This window comes from Pelecanus crispus, chromosome 3, assembly GCF_030463565.1.
Source record: "Pelecanus crispus isolate bPelCri1 chromosome 3, bPelCri1.pri, whole genome shotgun sequence".
NCBI classification, from domain to species: Eukaryota; Metazoa; Chordata; class Aves; order Pelecaniformes; family Pelecanidae; genus Pelecanus; species Pelecanus crispus.
Window position 1 is genome coordinate 86,176,450 of NC_134645.1, and position 18,068 is coordinate 86,194,517.

At 37.3% G+C, this 18,068-nt stretch overlaps 1 protein-coding gene across 7 annotated transcripts in view; it reads left to right on the plus strand.

Moving 5' to 3' along the window:
* Window positions 1-18,068, plus strand: part of FBXL4 (F-box and leucine rich repeat protein 4) — a 62,497-nt gene that overhangs the window by 13,692 nt on the left and 30,737 nt on the right. For 4 of the 7 annotated variants that reach the window (XM_075706698.1, XM_075706695.1, XM_075706696.1 and 1 more), the window contains 4 exons: window positions 1,431-1,463; window positions 3,051-3,396; window positions 11,012-11,256; window positions 11,499-11,582. In XM_075706698.1, the coding sequence (XP_075562813.1) occupies window positions 1,431-1,463; window positions 3,051-3,396; window positions 11,012-11,256; window positions 11,499-11,582 (708 nt within the window). The remainder of the gene's footprint in view (window positions 1-1,430; window positions 1,464-3,050; window positions 3,397-11,011; window positions 11,257-11,498; window positions 11,583-18,068) is intronic. The other 3 variants (XM_075706699.1, XM_075706701.1, XM_075706700.1) reach the window with 2 other exon arrangements.

Here is an 18,068-nt window from a genome sequence, read left to right on the forward strand (position 1 = left end):
AAAGTCCGCATTTTCTTCAATCGCTAGAGAAAATAATACAGATGTTACTGCCTCCCATTCAGGCTTTGCATGGCAATGTAAAGACCGAGGCTTTCTAGCACATTGCTGGTGAAACCTTATCAAAGCACTCGCAGTGCAACATCTTTGATCCTCTGTTACTGTATGTCTGCAAGACTTGAGGACAAACAATGTCCTACCTTCAGTCATTTAATTCTGCTTGATTTTTTTGAGAGCTACCTAATTAATTCAAAGGAGAGGAGACGAAAATTCCTTTGACTTCTCCACAGGTATTTGTTGGGATTGAGTTTCTCTTCGGTTTGGGTTAAATAGTTTATTGAGCATCTTAAGCTTGGAACAAATGCAGGCAACCTTACTAGGGAAGCTGATTTTGGTACGCATCCTCAAACCAGGACTGACTGTCAAAACCCCTTTCTTCTGAAGGATTTTGAAGTGGATGACCACAATAAAAAAATGCTCCAGAACAGAAGAAATGCAGTTCTTACTGAAGCCTCTTGGAAATTTAGACTTTTTTGATCCATTTCCAACTGTGGAGTCTTCACTCCCATTCAGATAACATGTAGCCCATTTAAGTGTCAAAGTGCTGATCCTAGATGAAGAGACCACTTCCAGTTTCAGTAATGGGTGTATTAAGAGTATGCCTACACTTGGGAAGAACTTACCAGCCCTGACTCAGAGCAATTGCTATGGCCTGTTCTTGTGTGCGGTGCCACCAAGGCAGAGAAGAATGTCAAATCAATCTGATACGCTTGAGGCATTAGCACTTGGTATGTAATTTGGAGTTTCACAAGATTGTAAAGTCATGCTACGTGTCTTTCCTTTTCTCTAGTTTATTACAGAGACTGGAAACTAGAGACGCTACTTGCTGAAGGAGGTTATTGCTCTGCCAGTTGATGAACCTAGACCTTCAGATGCATTATTTTTTTCCAGAGCTCTGCTACTGCTGGATAATCCTCTCTCCAGGGCACCAAAGGAGAAGTCAATAACTGAGACACATTCTGTTAAAAGTTGATGGTCCAGCGTGTGCTAAATTAGTGAAGAAATAGCCTTGAGTTTCCCTAAGGATAGTTTGAGTGGGTATATGAAAGTGTCTAAGCAAAATGTCAGATGGTGATCTGGATGTATTCAAGAAAGGTCATGTGCATTGCCAACACTAAGTATTTGCTTAGGGAATCGACCTATGTGAGAGGGTGTGACAGTGGGACTACATCTGTTACTTTTTGCCATGAGTTGACATTAATTTCCTAAATGAATGAAATCTTCTCGTAGTAATAAGTCTCTCATAAAAATTGTTAACCTTAGGGTAGAGTTGTTCACTCTCCTATGTCGGTACTTTCTGATGTGCCATATATTCACCAGTCCTGCATGTTTGTTTTTAGTTCATGACTTTTTTTTTTTTCTTCCTTTGACAGAAGACTTCTGCAGGCCTCCCATTCTACTGTAAGGTATTTATGGAGAGTGGCATGAGGTAGGATAGGAAAGTTTATCTGGGCATACCTGAAAATGTCCATCATGAAATGGAAGTTTCAGCCGATATGGATTAATTTTCCTATCCTTGAAATAGTAGCAAATATTAAGCTTCTAAGCCTTATTTATACTGTATGCTATGTTTTAATGGAAGTCCTTACATATGTTTTACTTTGTCATGATGGACAAAGTTTAAGCATTTGGTTCTGGAAAATAATAAGCATGTTTGATTTTGGTTTTTTTTTTTTAAAATGAATTTTTTTACCCCCTGTGTGTTCTGCAGTACATGTCAGTGTTGAGCAATACTTGCAAGTTCAGAGTAGTGGTATCTGGTAGGGAAAGCCAAGATGCTGAGGTACTAGGGAGCAGATGCAGCATTTCTGAGACCCCTGTGACAGGATAAGTAGCCTGAAAGAAATCCTTGAAGCTGGGACAAGGGCAATCGGAAAGAGATGGAGTAGATGTGGATGTGCCTGGGTTATGCACACTGGATGCAGAGATCGCTGTAAGCGTACTGTCAAAGGGAGTAGCAGCAGTGGCTGCTGGAGGCTTCCTTCTTTAGGAATTAACTAGACTTGAGGGAGGAAAAGATGGGCATCAGTGACTGAAGGACCTCTAAGATCCATTTGCTGGATGAGGATCCATGCAGATATAAAGAGCATGTTTCTGTTTTCAGGCCTTTTGGCAAGTTTGGAAGCACTGAAGACCTAATGAATATAAGACTTGATTCTCCAGATTACTCAATTGGCAGCAGGTTTCACTTACTGGAGGAGATTTGAGGTCTGTGTGTGAAAGTAAGGATGTATGTCTGGAAGTTCTGTGCATGCCCTGAACCTCCTTCTGTCACTGGACTAAAGAGGAGAAAAAATTTTCAGTTTAGCAGTTCGGAAATTCTAATGTTTCTTGCAAAGGACCCTTTAAAATGACTTGAAGATTCTATTTTCTTTGGTAATTTGATGGTGAATTACTTTTACAAGGAATAGTTTGTTTGCCTAGACAGATGAACAAAGTAAAGTTTAGATTATTTTTTTTAATAATTTGCAATGCTGCAATTTGAACAAGTTTGATATTAAAGAGTCTGAGCTGTGGGGTTTTTCTTCTTTTTTTATATTTTTGTGAAAACCTTTTGTGAGAAATGAGAGGTCAGCTGACTGTATGTTTGGGTTACATGGCAGGACTGTTCCCTGCATAGTTACACTAACACGCCATCATTGTGAAGACATCTGTAATCCATTTGTTAAGATTACCTTACAACTTGTTAGAACAACTTGTGCATGAATAATGGTACTCTAACACAAGTGCATGTCTATAAGTATACAGCTTGTTTTGTTGGTTAGCAATGCAGAGAAAATATGCTAAGGTCATGAATTAGTGTGCCCTGTTAAATTCATCCTTAGGATATTTACCAAATCTAGGGAAAACATAATTTTCATTGTCTTTTCAACCATGTTTTACACTTGTTAAATACTTCTGACAAAGAAGCACTCTTGCTATGTTCAGGAATTGCTCTAGTAACTTTGATTTTAATCCCTATACTGTCTGTGTGTGCATTTTTTCTTTCACAGATGGGAAATCCTTTGGTCTGAGGCACCTACAAAGGTGAATGGTCCTCAGGCTCGGCAATTCACGCCTTGTATCAAACAGATAAACTTTCCCACAAACTTAATCCGACTGGAAGTGAATAGCTCTCTTCTCGACTATTACACTGAATTGGATGCAGTAGTACTACACGGTGTGAAAGAGAGACCTGTGCTTTCACTTAAGACTTCGATGATTGATATGAACGATATTGATGAAGATGAGGATGAAGAAAAGTATGGCTGTGGAATGGACACCCTTAATAAACAGTTCAGCATTGTTACCCTCAGGGAATGGCCGACAAACGGATATTTTGATAAACTGCCTTATGAGGTGAGAAAAGCATGTTTGTGCGTGATGTATTTGTCTTGATCATTAAGGGTGCCAAGGTACTTTATAGGGTACTGGTCAAGACTGTTGTTTTTACTGATTAGAGTTCCTTGCATTCTTTTGTGAATCTCCTGCAGTTATTGTATGGTTATGCCTGAATTATGTAAGTCTGTCTACTTCCACGGATGGATATTAGCAAACCACTTTGCTGGTATTTGCATAGTTATTGCACTTTTATTTCTCAAGAATCTGTCCACTCACACATAGTTTTTTACACCAGTTACTCTAACCTTGAATTTCTAGCTCTTGAATTTAGAAGCTTCTGGCAGTTTTCTAGTACTTTTAGTCCTCATGCTTGACGAAGAAGATATATAAAAGAAATACGAAAAGATCAAACCAAGATCTGGAAGTGGAAATAGTTTGTAATAGGCTAAAAGTTTCTTTTCCTGTCATCTCTCTCACAAAAACTGAGAACTTTGTTCTTAAAACTGCCATAATATTTTCATATTATGAAATAAGCTTCTTCCATCCAGCTAAGTTTTGAATCATGGTGCAGGTAAAAAGTGTTATAGCTGGACTTCTGTACACTGTCTTGTTTTGATGTTTGCTACTTTTTATTCTATTGTTAGCACAGAAAACAGTTGTGGAGAAACTACTCCTTTCAGATCCCCTGGCAGTGGGGCAGTTGCAAGTGTGCTCAGAGTCAGTGTAGATAAATATTTTCTTTCCTGTAATTGCCAGTATAATGAGATTGTGAAGTATTAGTGCTGAATATTGTGTGCAGGCCAGGAAATTCTCAGTGGGGTGTAGCTGTTTATGGAGGCTGATACCCTAGTTAGAGTAAGAATTGAGAGACGTAATAGTTGTCTTCTCTCCTGAAATAAACTGGGTTTGCACATAGTGGAAAGGAGCCTTTACTTGCCGGTCAGACCTCTGGACTTGGGCAGAGACATGATTGTTCCTGCTCTTCAGTGTACTGCAGTCTGGCAAAAGAAGCAAGTGTTTGTTTACTGTGGTAACTCATCAAATGCTCAGAGTGCTTGTGGCTTGAATCAGACTCGCTTTTGAAAGCGATGGGAGGATGGTGAGAGATGCTGTCACTGATTGCAGGGTACTTTCAGAAATATGTGATCTGATCAAATAGTATTTTGGTTTTGTCACATCTGTTGTCTCTCAGTACCCCAGTTTGGCAGGTGAAGGCCATAGTTGGGTGTGAGTGTGCCCTAGTAACTTACAGAAGTTTGCTGTGCTTGTAAAGAGGAAAGAGAGAGAAAGAGAATGTAACAAGTCTCTATCTTTCTCCTGTCTATTTATCTTCTCTTTCAAGTCTTTTTCAGTTCTTGGGTTTTTTTTGTTGCTGCAGTGGAATAATAAATAAGGATACTAACTTCATCTTGAGTTAGCTCTAGTGGTGTTTTTTTTTTCCCCCCCCAGAGTCCATTTAGTGTTTAATATATTTTACTGTCAGTGTTTGTGTATCAGTACTGAAGTAAAGAAAGTACCTTGCATGTGCAAAGGAGCAGTTGATTCCAGAACATCTTAAAACATGTAACTGTTTCAAAGTTTGAAAACTGTGTTGGTTTTAGTCATTCAAAGAAATTACTGTAGACAAAACTTGATTTAAATCTAGCAAGTCTTGTTTGAAAAGGCTGGATAAATGGATGTGTAGTATAGTAGAGAGAGAGATTACTAGAGAGATTAATCAATCTCTTTTCTGTTCCACATGATTATACATATTAAAATTATAATTTAGGAAGTATTTGTGTAGTCCTGTTACTCCTGTGAACTCCTGCCTTCTTGTACTTTACATTGTGCTTTTCTGCTTTCCTGTTTGTGTACCAGCTTCCTTTCTTATCCATTTTTAACATGTTTGGTTTCATGAATGCATTTATATGGTCTATCAATACCAAGCACATTTTTTTCCTTCTGCCTTGGTTTAAAGAAACTGAAAATGTGGGTGGAATATTTATCAGAAAACTACAAAAGACTATTTCTGGACTGGTTTTGTGACAGCAAAAATCCCAGTCTCCTGCTTTCTTGGTCCAGCTGGAAGGTCTGGGTATCAGAACAACGAAAATGTTGTACTTCGTAGTATGACAGTTTTTTATCGCATCAGATATGGGAACAGTACTCTGCATGCTGTCTTCGAGACTGACAAGTGTCAGATTTTTCTGGGAAGTGTTCGAACCTTGTAATGATGAAGCAAGGCAACTGCTGACTCCTTCCAGTTTTGATTGATACGCTACATGAAAAATTGTATCTTCTTATACGTTTTCATGTTGATTGTGAACGTGTAACTGTCCTAAGTCTTCATACAGATGCCTATTCCTTATTTGAGCTGTTTCAGGCTTTTTCATACTACCCTCCATAATTTACAAAATACACGGGCTGAATGGTCTTCTGTGCTAATCTTAAAGTAGGCAGCAGTTCCTCCAGCCTTTGTTTTGCCTCTGTTGTCTTTCTGAAACTTCCATAGACTATGCTTTCATAGACTGTGTTGTTCCTTAAAATGGCATTAGGAATGGCTTGCTGCAGCATGAGCTCTAAAAACATTGTAAGAGTCTAGATCTCTCCTGCCAACAAAAGAGAAAAATGCTCCTGGGGCACAGACTTCGTTAGAAGAAAGTGTGAAATCTTGGATGAACTAGGTGAGAGAATTTTCCTTCCCTGCTCATGGACGGTGTTAACCAGCCCTTAGTAGCTGTGAAATACTGTACTATCATCTGTTCTCCAGGAAGGATTTTCTAGGCCACACTTCATGTCCTTGTGTTCTTCCCAGTTATCTTTGACTAACTTGCACTGCTTGTAAAGTGAAGGAGTAGGGCCTTAGTCTTAGTTGGCTTTGCAGGAATGCTTGAGACCTGAAGGCCTGAACAAGTTAAAAGCCTTTGAGAAAGGTGAGGAATACCTGCCACAGCATACTTGTGGTGCAGCTTGAGACTCACCAAGATGTGCCAGGTACCAAGAACCTAACTTTTGTTCTTCGCAGAGGAGAGTCAGGAGAAATCCTGCATGCTGCAGTCCAAAAGATATTTTTTTATATAAATTTTTATCTAAAAAGATACGACATCTTTGTCATTCCTTGAAGCCAGTTCTTCCTAAAGCTGCCTACAAGATTTATGAGCTGTTCATGTCTACTGGGGAAGTGAATTTCACCACTAAATGTGGATTTGGCACCTATGTTCCAGGAAAACGGGTCTTGAATGTAAGATCTGCATCCCTTAAATGATACTTAGAAGAGTTGCAGCAATAAGCAGGAGCATTTTTAAGTGTCATACACTTTTTTCTCTCAACAGTAAACTACTTACATCTTTCCAGAACAAATATTTGTAGGCTTTCAGATAATCAGCAAGATTTTATGCCTCTCTTTGGAAAGAGAAACTCGCGAGGGTCTTAAAAGCTGTCTTAACAGCTAATAACCATACGGCACAAGATTCCCTTCAGTTAATGGCCAATATACTGCCAGTTGCTATAGCAGACTAGCCTCTGAGCAATGGCACATGGAGAAGATCTCTCCAGCTTTCATCCTCCTGGATTCTCAATTATTTGACTGTGCAGTCTGTCAGTAAGATCCTTTTCTGTTCTTTGAACCAACAAGGGGCTTAAAACCTTTGCAGCCTTTCACTGCTGAGAGGATCGGAGCCTGTAGCCTGGTGATGTAAAGCCCACTCTGCCAAAGCATATTAACTGAGTAGAATAAAGAAGAGAGAGACTTAAATTATTGTGTTTTGTGAAACTGTTGCAAGATCCACTTTTCACGTGTTCATGTGCGCTATTAAATGTGTATGCGTTTGCTGGTGCAAGCTGTAGGATCGTGCAGCTAGGGACTGTGTTTTCTTAAACTATGTTGAGGAATGTCAGAAGCCCTAGAATACTGCCTTCTCCTTCCTGCCTTCTCCCTTTGCCTTTTTGTGCACTTATCCTTTGTCCTTTGTCTGAGCATGTCTTAGTATCAATTCTAATTAATTAGTGTCTAAGCTGTGGCAGCTCTGGCTGCAGAATGAAAAAAATTGCAAGTCATTCATTTGTGTGTTTCTGAATGAGTGGTTTGCTTAGACCAATATATTTTCATATTGGAGGGACTCATGTTGAAGAACTGAAAGAGGAAATCTGTAGAAAGTGAAGATATTCTAGGTTTGACCAGCATCCAGGCAATATTTTCTGGCCAAATCAAGTTCTGCATTATTGTCCTCTAGCCACAGAAAGTATTTTATGGGGTACAAATGGTTATTGCTTGGTGTTATTCAGCAAAAAAGCTTAAAAAAAATGGAGAAACTTTTGGGTAGGTAAGTACTATTAGAAGCTACACCATTAGTAAAGTTTTACCCCATGTATTAAAGAGTGTGACGGAGATCCTGTCTGAGCTTATAAGCAAACTTTGATGCAATGGGTGAGATGTCTGGTTTTTTTAAGATGTTATATTTTTTAATTTATAATTCAAAATATATGCATATATGTAAGATGCTGCAATCAGGGACTGTGATGATGATAAAACACACACGGATCAGGTACTAATCAGGATCTTTTTTGTGCTCAAACAGCACACAAGGAATTTGTATACTGTTGTTGAATTGTTGTGGAGACTTATGATTTGGAAACCAGTTTTTGGAGGTTTTCACTGTAGTGGGTGTCGATCTCACCATGTCTCTAAAGCGGTATATGCCATGTCTGCCCTGGAAATGGGAGAGAAAGTACTTTTGTGCTTTTGGTCCATCACGGCCTAAAAAAGGCAATCAGTGCTGTATCAATTACATTTTGTTTTCCTCTTTATATTCCTTTGTATTGTTTTTCCAATAATCTTTGTTTTTACTGGTGGATTTATAAGAAAGTGTGAAACAATAATGGTTGCCATAATTTTTCATAAATACAGAGTAAAAACAGTTTGTGAGAAACTGCGTTAGAGAATTAGTTTTCAAAGCAGCTACGTAATTCTGTAGCATTCTTGGAATTGCCATGAACACGGTATAGCACGATACAGCACATCATGCCACATACTCATTATGGTATCAAATTGTACTTTATGCTAGGATACACATACATAAAGATCAGATTTCTGAGAGACACCAGACTCCAGATTAACAGTGATTAATGGTTATTAGCCTGTAGGTTTGGAACCTGTTATCTGTGTTTAATCAAAAGCCAGGAAAAAAGTGCTTTGTATCTTAATGTCATAGTAGTGACATTTCATTATATTTTTTTCATTCTAGATATTATGAAGTAGCATAATTTCAGTGAAAAATAAAGAAGGATTATTTTTTCTGATTAAGACATTCATGTGGTAAGAGATTTCATATCAGATGTGGAAAGATTGCAACATCCTGTATGTTATGAAATAGTCATTGAAATCATCAGTTAGTGTAAAGGGACATTGGTGAGGCATTTATAGTTTCATTCACCATTATCTTCACTGTTCAGAAGTCACAAAATAACTTTTTTTCCCCCCACTGAACAAAATTTGTTACTTTGTTTTTATCAGACATTACTATGCCACATTAATTGTAGACATAAATTTAGCTAACTGCAGCCTTTGCTGCTGCACACTCTGCTCTAGAAAACTTACTAAATAAGCATGGGAAAAATCTGAGGGAAAAGACATTCATAAAATAGATATTTAGGTGGCTTACAGAGTGTGAAATAGCTGAAAGATTGCAGAATAGTTTGGAGCTGTCTTTCAGAATACTGAAAATTATTTAAAGTGAATTGATGGCCCTAGAGAAATAGGTATATGTTTAGGTATCTACTATTAGAATGACAAACAAAACTGTGCTAAGTAACTTCTGAGCTGAAGTATGGGTCTAAGCCAAGCAAAAAATCAAGATATTAACTTGGGATTGTATCTATGTTAGTTCCTAGTTAGTTTGCTCTCTCTCAGATACCAAAATGCCAACAAACTAAATGTCAGTTGGGAGCAAACTTTGTTGATTACAATATATTAACTGCAGTTACTATGTATATTTTTTAAAAATATATATATATATATTGCTGTTACATTGAAATGACTACGCAGATCCTCTGCATCAAGCTGAGGTGAGAGTTCCAGGCACCTGCAGAGACAAAAAGCCTGGGTTGTTTTTAGGAGGAAGGAGGAGCGAGGAGAAGGGAGGAGGGAAGGCTTGAGATCAAGCTTGAGAGAAACTGGAGTATATGCAAACACTGTATTTTGGCATTGGATTTGAAGTTAAATTTTTTAGAGAGTCGTAGATTTGTGTTTGAAATCCAAATACTAAATCTGGAGCTGAGTAGGAAGTAACATTTTTCATTTTGCAGGAAGTTGGATTGTTTTCTTATTTCTTCTCTTCCAAAAATGAAGGGGGGAGGAGGGGAGGCGGAAGCTAGCTGCATAAACTGGTACGTTGGAAGTACAATCTGTTTGGATCTCACAAACAGCTTCGTTTTCATTTTATGTCAAGCATTTTATTCTGATTTTTGGCGGGTTTGTCTTATGAATCCTTATAAGACATTAAAATGAAACATTGTGGTATTTTGAAAGGGCCAGAGGACTCTCTTCAGTTTAAGCTGGTTTGTGGGTTGGGTTTTTTTTTTCTTTTTTAATTTACACTGATTCATTTCAGCAAGTTATTGTTTCCCACTCTGCTTGAAAACACTTAGCCAATTTTAGTTACATAACTTGAGTGCAGGTACTTATAGCTGTTAAAGACAGTCCTGGTAAAGTAAACATTAATTTTTAGATTTCATTTTTCAAGTGCATTTTCTCTCAGGAGATTTTTTTTGTTGTTGTTGAGCGTTTTTATTATTTCCTTAAGTGGGTATTTATGTGTCTGTGTTGATCTTCCTTTAGAAAGGAAAACAGAGCATGATAGGAGTCAGGATATTTCTTAATTTCTGAGTGTGAGATAAGTCATTATAAAAACGTGTACTGGTGCTAGTCAGAAGGGCTAGTGATTATTCTGAAGCTAAGATGATTCAATCTGATAAAGGTAAAAAAGGGGTTTTGCCTTTCAGGTTTGCCTCTGACATAGAACAAAAATGCTCTCAGAGAATTTCAGCAAAGAAGAGATTACTTTTTAAAAGGAGATCTGAGTATGTTGAATTTTTTTACGTAGTTGCATAGTCCAGCATGGATGGGAGAGGATATAAGGTAGAAGACAAAACACTGATTTTTAAAGCAGGGAGCAGAGGAATAAATCTGAAATCAGCTCAGGGTTTGGGGAAACTGGGACATGGTATGGTTTTTCCATGTACTCTGCAAATATTCTGCCATCTTAAAAACCAAATCCAGAGAAGAAAGAGGATGCCAATTCAGTGTTCTGATCAACTGCAGTGCAGACATTGTGAAGGGAAATATGTAAACATGGTGTTTACATATATATCTCTGTTTAAATTAGCATGGGTAAAGAAACTTCTAATTTGAAAGCTTCCTGTCACTTTCATATGCTGATCTGCTTTTTCGTTTCTTGTTTAATGTGTTGTCAAATTGAGAAGGCAGTGCCAGTCCTATTTAACAGTTAATAAATGATTTATTTCAGAAGTTACTTTTAAGTAAAAGGATTTACTTTTCTTTGAAGTTAGAACATCTTTTCTTATTTCTTTGCAGTTTTCTCTTAACATTTCAAGTGCTATATGACCATCTATGACTTTTTTTCTGTTTTTAATATAGCTCATCCAGTTGATTTTGAGTCACCTTACAGTTCCAGACCTGTGTAGACTAGCGCAAACTTGTAAGCTACTATATCAACATTGCTGTGATCCTCTACAGTACATTCATCTCAGTTTACAACCTTACTGGGCAAGGATTAATGACACGTCTCTGGAATACCTACAGTCTCGCTGCACTCTCATCCAGTGGCTGAATTTATCTTGGACTGGAAACAGGGGAGCCATCTCTGTTTCTGGATTTAGCAGGTCAGTGCTAAACGTACTGAAGTATTTTGACTAGCTCTGTTTGCAGAGCTGCTGTTACTAAGTATTTGAAACCTTATTAAAAGACAGTAAATGTCTTTGATTTACTATAAAGGGTGTGATTGTTATGATGTAAAAAAAAACAACGGCTAAAACAGTAAGAGATAGTAGATATAGCAGAAGTCTGTTTCAGTATGTTGAGTCTGCATGTGCCAAACTACCTGTGACTGAAAGGCTTCTTCCAGGGGGAGCAGTGTTTTGCTTTCGCTTGGGCTTCTAAAAGACTCCACTGGAACCAAGCTGTCAAAAATCCGTCTCACGAAGAGAAGGTTTGTGGTTGTTCTTTGTACAGATGAGTCATCAGTAGGGCTGTATTAGAATGGCTGCAGTAATAAACTGATCACAGTGCATGCTTACAAGGTATGGGCCCTCAGTAATCACTGGAGTGCAATGTAAATGCAAATATTTTCATAAAAATGATTTAAAACATTAGCCCTGTTGGGAAACAGGGAGCTTGCATGTGCATCTTCCACGGAGCTGAAAATATGACTGTGCTGTAGGTCATTAAAATAGCAAATTCGCAGGGATTCTTGTCTGTATAACAGCCGTGTTCTCTGCTTTCTTAACATATCATTTCTTGCTTCTTTGCTTGTTTGCATTAGTTAAACAGCATCTTTCAATGCATTTCATTTAAGCAAAAATTGCTGCTTCAACTAAGAGGTAATCAGCAATGGCAGGTGAAAGCACAACTTGACTGATAAGAAACAGAAATGTTTAATATATCTAAAAAAAATTGTCTTAACTCTCATTTGTTTTCTGAATAACAAGGTTAAATCAAGTATTCAAATGTTTTCTTTCCGTTGGTGCCTGGGTGCCTTCCCTGGGGAAGTATAATAATTTGAAGCAATACTTTGTCAAGATGAGAATGTCGCTTTCTTTTTTCTGACCTTCCAGTATAATCCAAGAGCCCTATGCTCTTTTGTGCTTGTTGGTAGAAAAAGGAGATAGACATCAGCTAGTTGTTGAATGGGGTACAAACATTTGTCCTAAATTTGGATTTCATTTTAGATACATTATGCAGAGGATAAATATGTAACCTTTAATTGAGAATTCAACTCTGAATTCATGAAGTGCTTGCTTTCTGATGCTTAGCTATTAAATCTGTCTTTTGAAAACTTAAAGTATGTGCATCTTCATGGCAATTTTTTAAAATTGTCTTTTTTTTTTTTTGAACATGCAGTACTGCTAAAAATTTTTGTAGGCTTGAAAGAAATTAATGTCCAAATTCAGAGAATTATAAACTTTGCAATTCTGGCATTTCTGACTTCCAGTTAGTTGAAAATGGCTTTATTGCTAATGACTTTTTTTTTTACTTCAGTGCTGAACTAATAACAGCACTTACGTGTAGTCAGTATTTCTAAAATAATAAATATTCATTGTTTGACTATTAATAATCTGTGAATATACATGGTCAATTTGTATTCATTATTACAGGTGATATTTATTTGTAAAAAGGGGGAAAAGTGTTCTTGGACACTGATACAATTGTGAAGGTATCTGTATTTCTAGGAAAAAGTATTTCTTGGAAGAGATACAAACAGTCTGGGAATGGAAGATGCAGTTCAATCAAATTTTTGAAACAAAGTTGTAAGCTAAATAATTTTCAGGTGTGACTTCTGCTCAGAATTTTCACATCTGAATCAAAAATTCTCCACTGTAACTAGGTCTGGTTTTGAAAGTTTTCTTTTTCCTAATACAGAAATAATTTTGCAACTCTTTGTTCTGTAGAAGTGTCTTTCTAGTAGTATCTCCAAACACAAATTTTCCTTTTGACATTCTTCATCAGCAGGTTTGTCAAATTTGCTGGCCTCCAGGAAAGGAAAAATCTGCCGCTCATTTGCTATGGAAGTATCTATCAATACAGGAGACTTATTAGAACAACACTTGCTTTTCAAAAGCATTAATGTAACTTTCTTCAAAAAAGTAGTTTCCTGGTAAGAGATATTGTTCCTCAAAGTAATGTTTTAGTTTTATTGCACTGGCTGTCATTAAGAAACCACCACCATGTGGATATTGCAGCATCTAGGACACGTAGTCATGAAGTCCCACAATTTTTCCTTTTGGAACTCTAGATGTTCCTCACCCAGCCTGACTTTTGGGACATATGCAAAACAGAGTTTCCAAAGAATGGCGGTACTTTGACTTCCCTATGAATTCTATTTCACACTTAAATTTTCTTTCTAGTTTACTCTTCAGAATATGAGTCTTGCAGAGGAGGTTCTCCATTGGCTGGGGAGAGTGCATTGCTGCTTTTATCAGTTACCTGCTGGTGTTAACTGTTACTGAAAACTTAATCAGATTTTCAGACTCTAATTGTCTTTTGCAGAAATTAAATATGTATTTCTGTCTGTCTCTGTACGTAACAGTAGAAGACATGTACCACTACATTTATTAGTGTAAAATCTTCTCTTGCTGCTTCCTGCATGAATGTTTCTAAATCAGTTTGTTGTGTTTTCTTTATCCTGCTCTCTTCGGCTCCCTCTCTGGTCTTGGTATTCTCTATTTCTTTTTGCAACAGAAATTTTTAAATAAGGCAATAAGGTGTGCCTATACAGTACCAAGCTGCATCTTTTATTTTGGATTTAATTGGTGAAAAAGTTGTCTTGTAACTTGAGGTTGAGTTCAAACAAGCCTAAATTGCTTATTTCAATACTTCAAGTTTATAAATTTTGTGGTAAGTCGCTGCATAAGCGACCATGAATGGCTGTCAAACCAACTACTTGGAGGTGTAAAGAATTCTGCCTAGAAGTTGTAACAATTTGAAGGACTCCGTTATGCTGTTTTCAAAAGGCCAACCTATATTTGTCAATTCAAGGAGAAAAAACATTATTTGCTAAATAGAATTTGTAAATAACTTCTTCGCAAACACTACAAATGGCTGCAGTACAGAAACAGCAAAATGCTAAAACAAAAATACCTTTTCCTCACAGATAACAGAATTTCACTTTTACAGGGCCTGTTTTTTATTTTGTTTTCTTTATTTTTGCACTTTTCGCTGCAGTTGGCACTGCTGAAATCAAAACTTGTATAGTTAGTTTCATTCTTACAATTATACACTTTAGGTTATGATTTCTGCAACTCAGGGCATATTTAAATGCTACTTTTGCTTGAATTTTATTTTGGCAAATATCTTTCAGAAATGTTTATCTGTGGTTTCCTATGACAGTCTTGAAGGAAGTAGCTTGTGTAAATTTGTGTGTTGTCTTTAAAAGGTGCGTGTAGACATGATTGTAAGAAATAATTGAAAATATGTATTTTCTTGCAAAAATGTATTCAAGTAGAAAATTTTTAAGAGTAATTTTAAGAAATGTGACTGAAGCAAGTACTGTATTATCATGAGGAGATAGAATGCTTCAGGCATATGAACATCCTGAGGCAAAGCTGAAGGTGTTTTAACTTATTGATAACATCTACTCCTTAGGGCTAAAAATGACTATCATAAAGTTTTCATTTCAGCATACAATATAAATTAACTAAACTTTATCATTCAGATTGAACTAAAAGTATATGGAAAAGTGAAAGACAAATGAGTATCTGAGCAGTCTCAAGTGTCTGGAATGCAAAGTGGCAGGGAATAAACAAAGATTTCACAGCAAGCATTACATAAGCAACACTGCATTTCTCTTGGCATTAGAGGTATGGTGAATTTCTTCATGCCAGGGGAATATCAGCGTTGGAGGATAAGACCTATATAAGAAAAGTGAGGCAAGTTGACTGGAGGCATACTAAATATCAAGACGCTGAATAAATGCTCTAAGGTTTAAACAGCTCAAGAATGATGACAGTTTAAAAACAGAGTTCTGCACATGGATTTCTTTGTATCACTGATAATGTCATTAGATTGTCTAAACTATTTTGCTTTAAATATCTGAGGTGTTAGGATTTATATTTCTAATATTTTATACTGTGAAAATGAATCAATAGTGTTTTGTTTTCAGGTTAGTGATGCCGTGTTTGCATGTCAAGCATATCCAGGAATATTTCTTTAACAATTTTGTTGCTGTTAACATTTGAAGGCTTTAGTTGCTGTTTAATAGAGGTGTATTTTGACAACGTTTGACTTGGTGAGGCTTTGCTACGAATCAAACTAGCAGGAAGGTCAGAGAAATTACTGAAACATGCATCAAATACTCAGTCACAGAAGATAGGAGTAACATGTGACTTGACAGGCATTCTCAATTAAAAATCATGTCTGCCTCTCTTTTTTAATTTCCACAGTTTTTAGTAAAACCTAGGGTTGCTGTAACTGAGATTAAGTAATAATGTTTGTTTTGTATGTTTTTATTGAAATAGCTCAATCTGTGTTGAGAAAAGCACAAGATCAGGTACTTACTATTCTCCTTACTTGTGTGAAATGTTTTAAGGTTTGCTGGCAAAAAAAAAAAGTTTAATACATGCTAGAGTAGAAAATAACATGTCTTACAGGAAGGGAAGGTGACTTCATTTAAAAAAAAAAAAATGTTACTCAGTCTCACTCTCAGGCGTGCATACTTGGATGCACCAAGACAACCAATGTGTCCAAACCAATTTGTCCAGCGTGTAGTCTCGCCATTCTGTGCCACCTCCGTCCTTCATCTCCTAATTTGCATGTCCTGAGAAACTGCACATTCAAGGACCTTGATGACCTGCTAATTTAACTTCCACTAACAGATGCTGCTCTACCAGCCCTCACTTTGCTGTTTCTTCTTTCTCGTGCTTCTACACCTGTGTCTACCCATTTGTTCTCCAGTCATAGCAGTCTTAACACTTCTGTTAAAATTATCTGTACTACATGCTGCTGCTGCTGCTGTGTTACACAGTAGTCCCAAAAGGAAAAATGTCATTGTGAGTATAGAAATATCTGGACATGACTTTAAGAAATATGTTAAAATGTAATTCCACAAGCCAAATCTCATTGTTTTAAATTACGTAAGTAAATCTGTCAAAGTTCCTTTAGGTCCTCAGATCTCTGCTGTAAGGCTGGTATAGCATGTTATGATCCAGAGTCAATTAGACACTTGGAATTTTTTATATTAATTACACTATCAGTGCAAAGCCCATGATCCCAGAAGTTGGTGTCTGCTGATGAATGGAAGTATCAAAAGCCGCCATGCATATATGCAGTCACCACAACTTTGGAAACTACCTAGAGTGGAAAACAACTCACTGAAAGGAGGAGGAATGTGTTTCAGTGTTTGGGGAGAGAAAACGGAAAAGTGCATGAAGTTTAAAGTTTCGTAGAACATTAGGTGTTGATTTTATTCAAATATGTAAGCCTTCTGTGTAAAGTGAGTAAACCATCTCCTTAATTAGGAAGACTGAAGGGAAAATAGAAGATTTTAGAGCAGTAGACAATAGAAGCTGCCAGGGATACAGGAATGGTACCTCTGGTATGGCCTTGGATTAAATGCAAGACTGTAACTGCAAGACAGGTTGGGATTATGAAGTTCTCTGCCAAATCTGTGCGAGTAATAATATTGACAGAGTTGTAGTAAGAAAGAGATGACCTCAAGATCTAGAATCATAGAATCGTAGAATCGTTTAGGTTGGAAAAGACCTTTAAGATCATCCAGTCCAACCATTAACCTACACTACCAAGTCCACACTAAACCAGTCAAGGGCAGGCTAGACTAAACCATGTCCCAAAGTGCCATGTCTACCCGTTTTTTGAAAGCTTCCAGGTATGGTGACTCCACCACCTCTCTGGACAGCCTGTTCCAATGCTTGACTACCCTTTCCGTGAAGAAATTTTTCCTAATTTCCAACCTAAACCTCCCCTGGCGCAGCTTGAGCCCATTTCCTCTCGTCCTATCGCTAACTACGTGGGAAGTGAAATGAGGAAGAATATCCAATTGGTTGGGTTGAGGGGGGTGTGCGTGTGTGATATTATTCTTGTCTGGTAGCTGGCTCTGGAAAGCAGACCTAAGTAGCTGGAGGGAGCGTGTAATTGACTTGAAGCAAACTGCAACAGTTGTTTTAATGAAATACTGGTTCTAGGAGGGTGATACCAAGGAGGGTTAGGCAAATAGGGCAACGTTATATCTGTCAAGTAATGGAGGTAACATCCCTGACTTGGATGCTAGCATGAGGTAACACTACAAGGGAAAGTGCTAAAGGAAAGAAAGCAATCTGTCCAACCCTATGTTGTTCATAGATGGAAGGTGCTTCCCCCCACACTCTTGTACACCAAATTCAGCAGTTTATATGTCAATGACTACAAAATGAGTACCTAAGATTTTCACTGAAAATAGATTTGGTAAAAACAGCATGATTGAAACCTGTGGGGATAATTGTACTAAAGGAATATAAAATGAGGTAGCTATTCGTGTTTAGGAATGATGAGTAGATGAGAGAGAACTGGACTGTGATCCCTACTTGTTGTACAGTTTTCAGTAACTTTGAACTGTGGGATATCAAGTAAGCAAGGATCATTATGCTGTAAGTTTTGGATCCAGTGCAGTTCCATTAGAAACCATTGGAGCAAATGTGATGTGTTCAGTACCCTCATAAGCATACATCTAAAGGTATTTTAAGAATTTTGTTTGTGAGGTCTTATGCAGCCACTGCTGACATGAAGGGTGCTGTCTCTTGTACCTTGGTATTTTAAGTTTGGATCTTCTTTGGCTCATCGGATTTGCTTATGATAGAGACATGAATTACAAGATTGGAAGTTGTTAATAGACTAAGTGACCCCATGATCATGATGGGTTTAACATCAGCATGAGCAAATTAGCGTCCTAATAGATATATTTAATGTTTCAGAACGATTTCAGTAG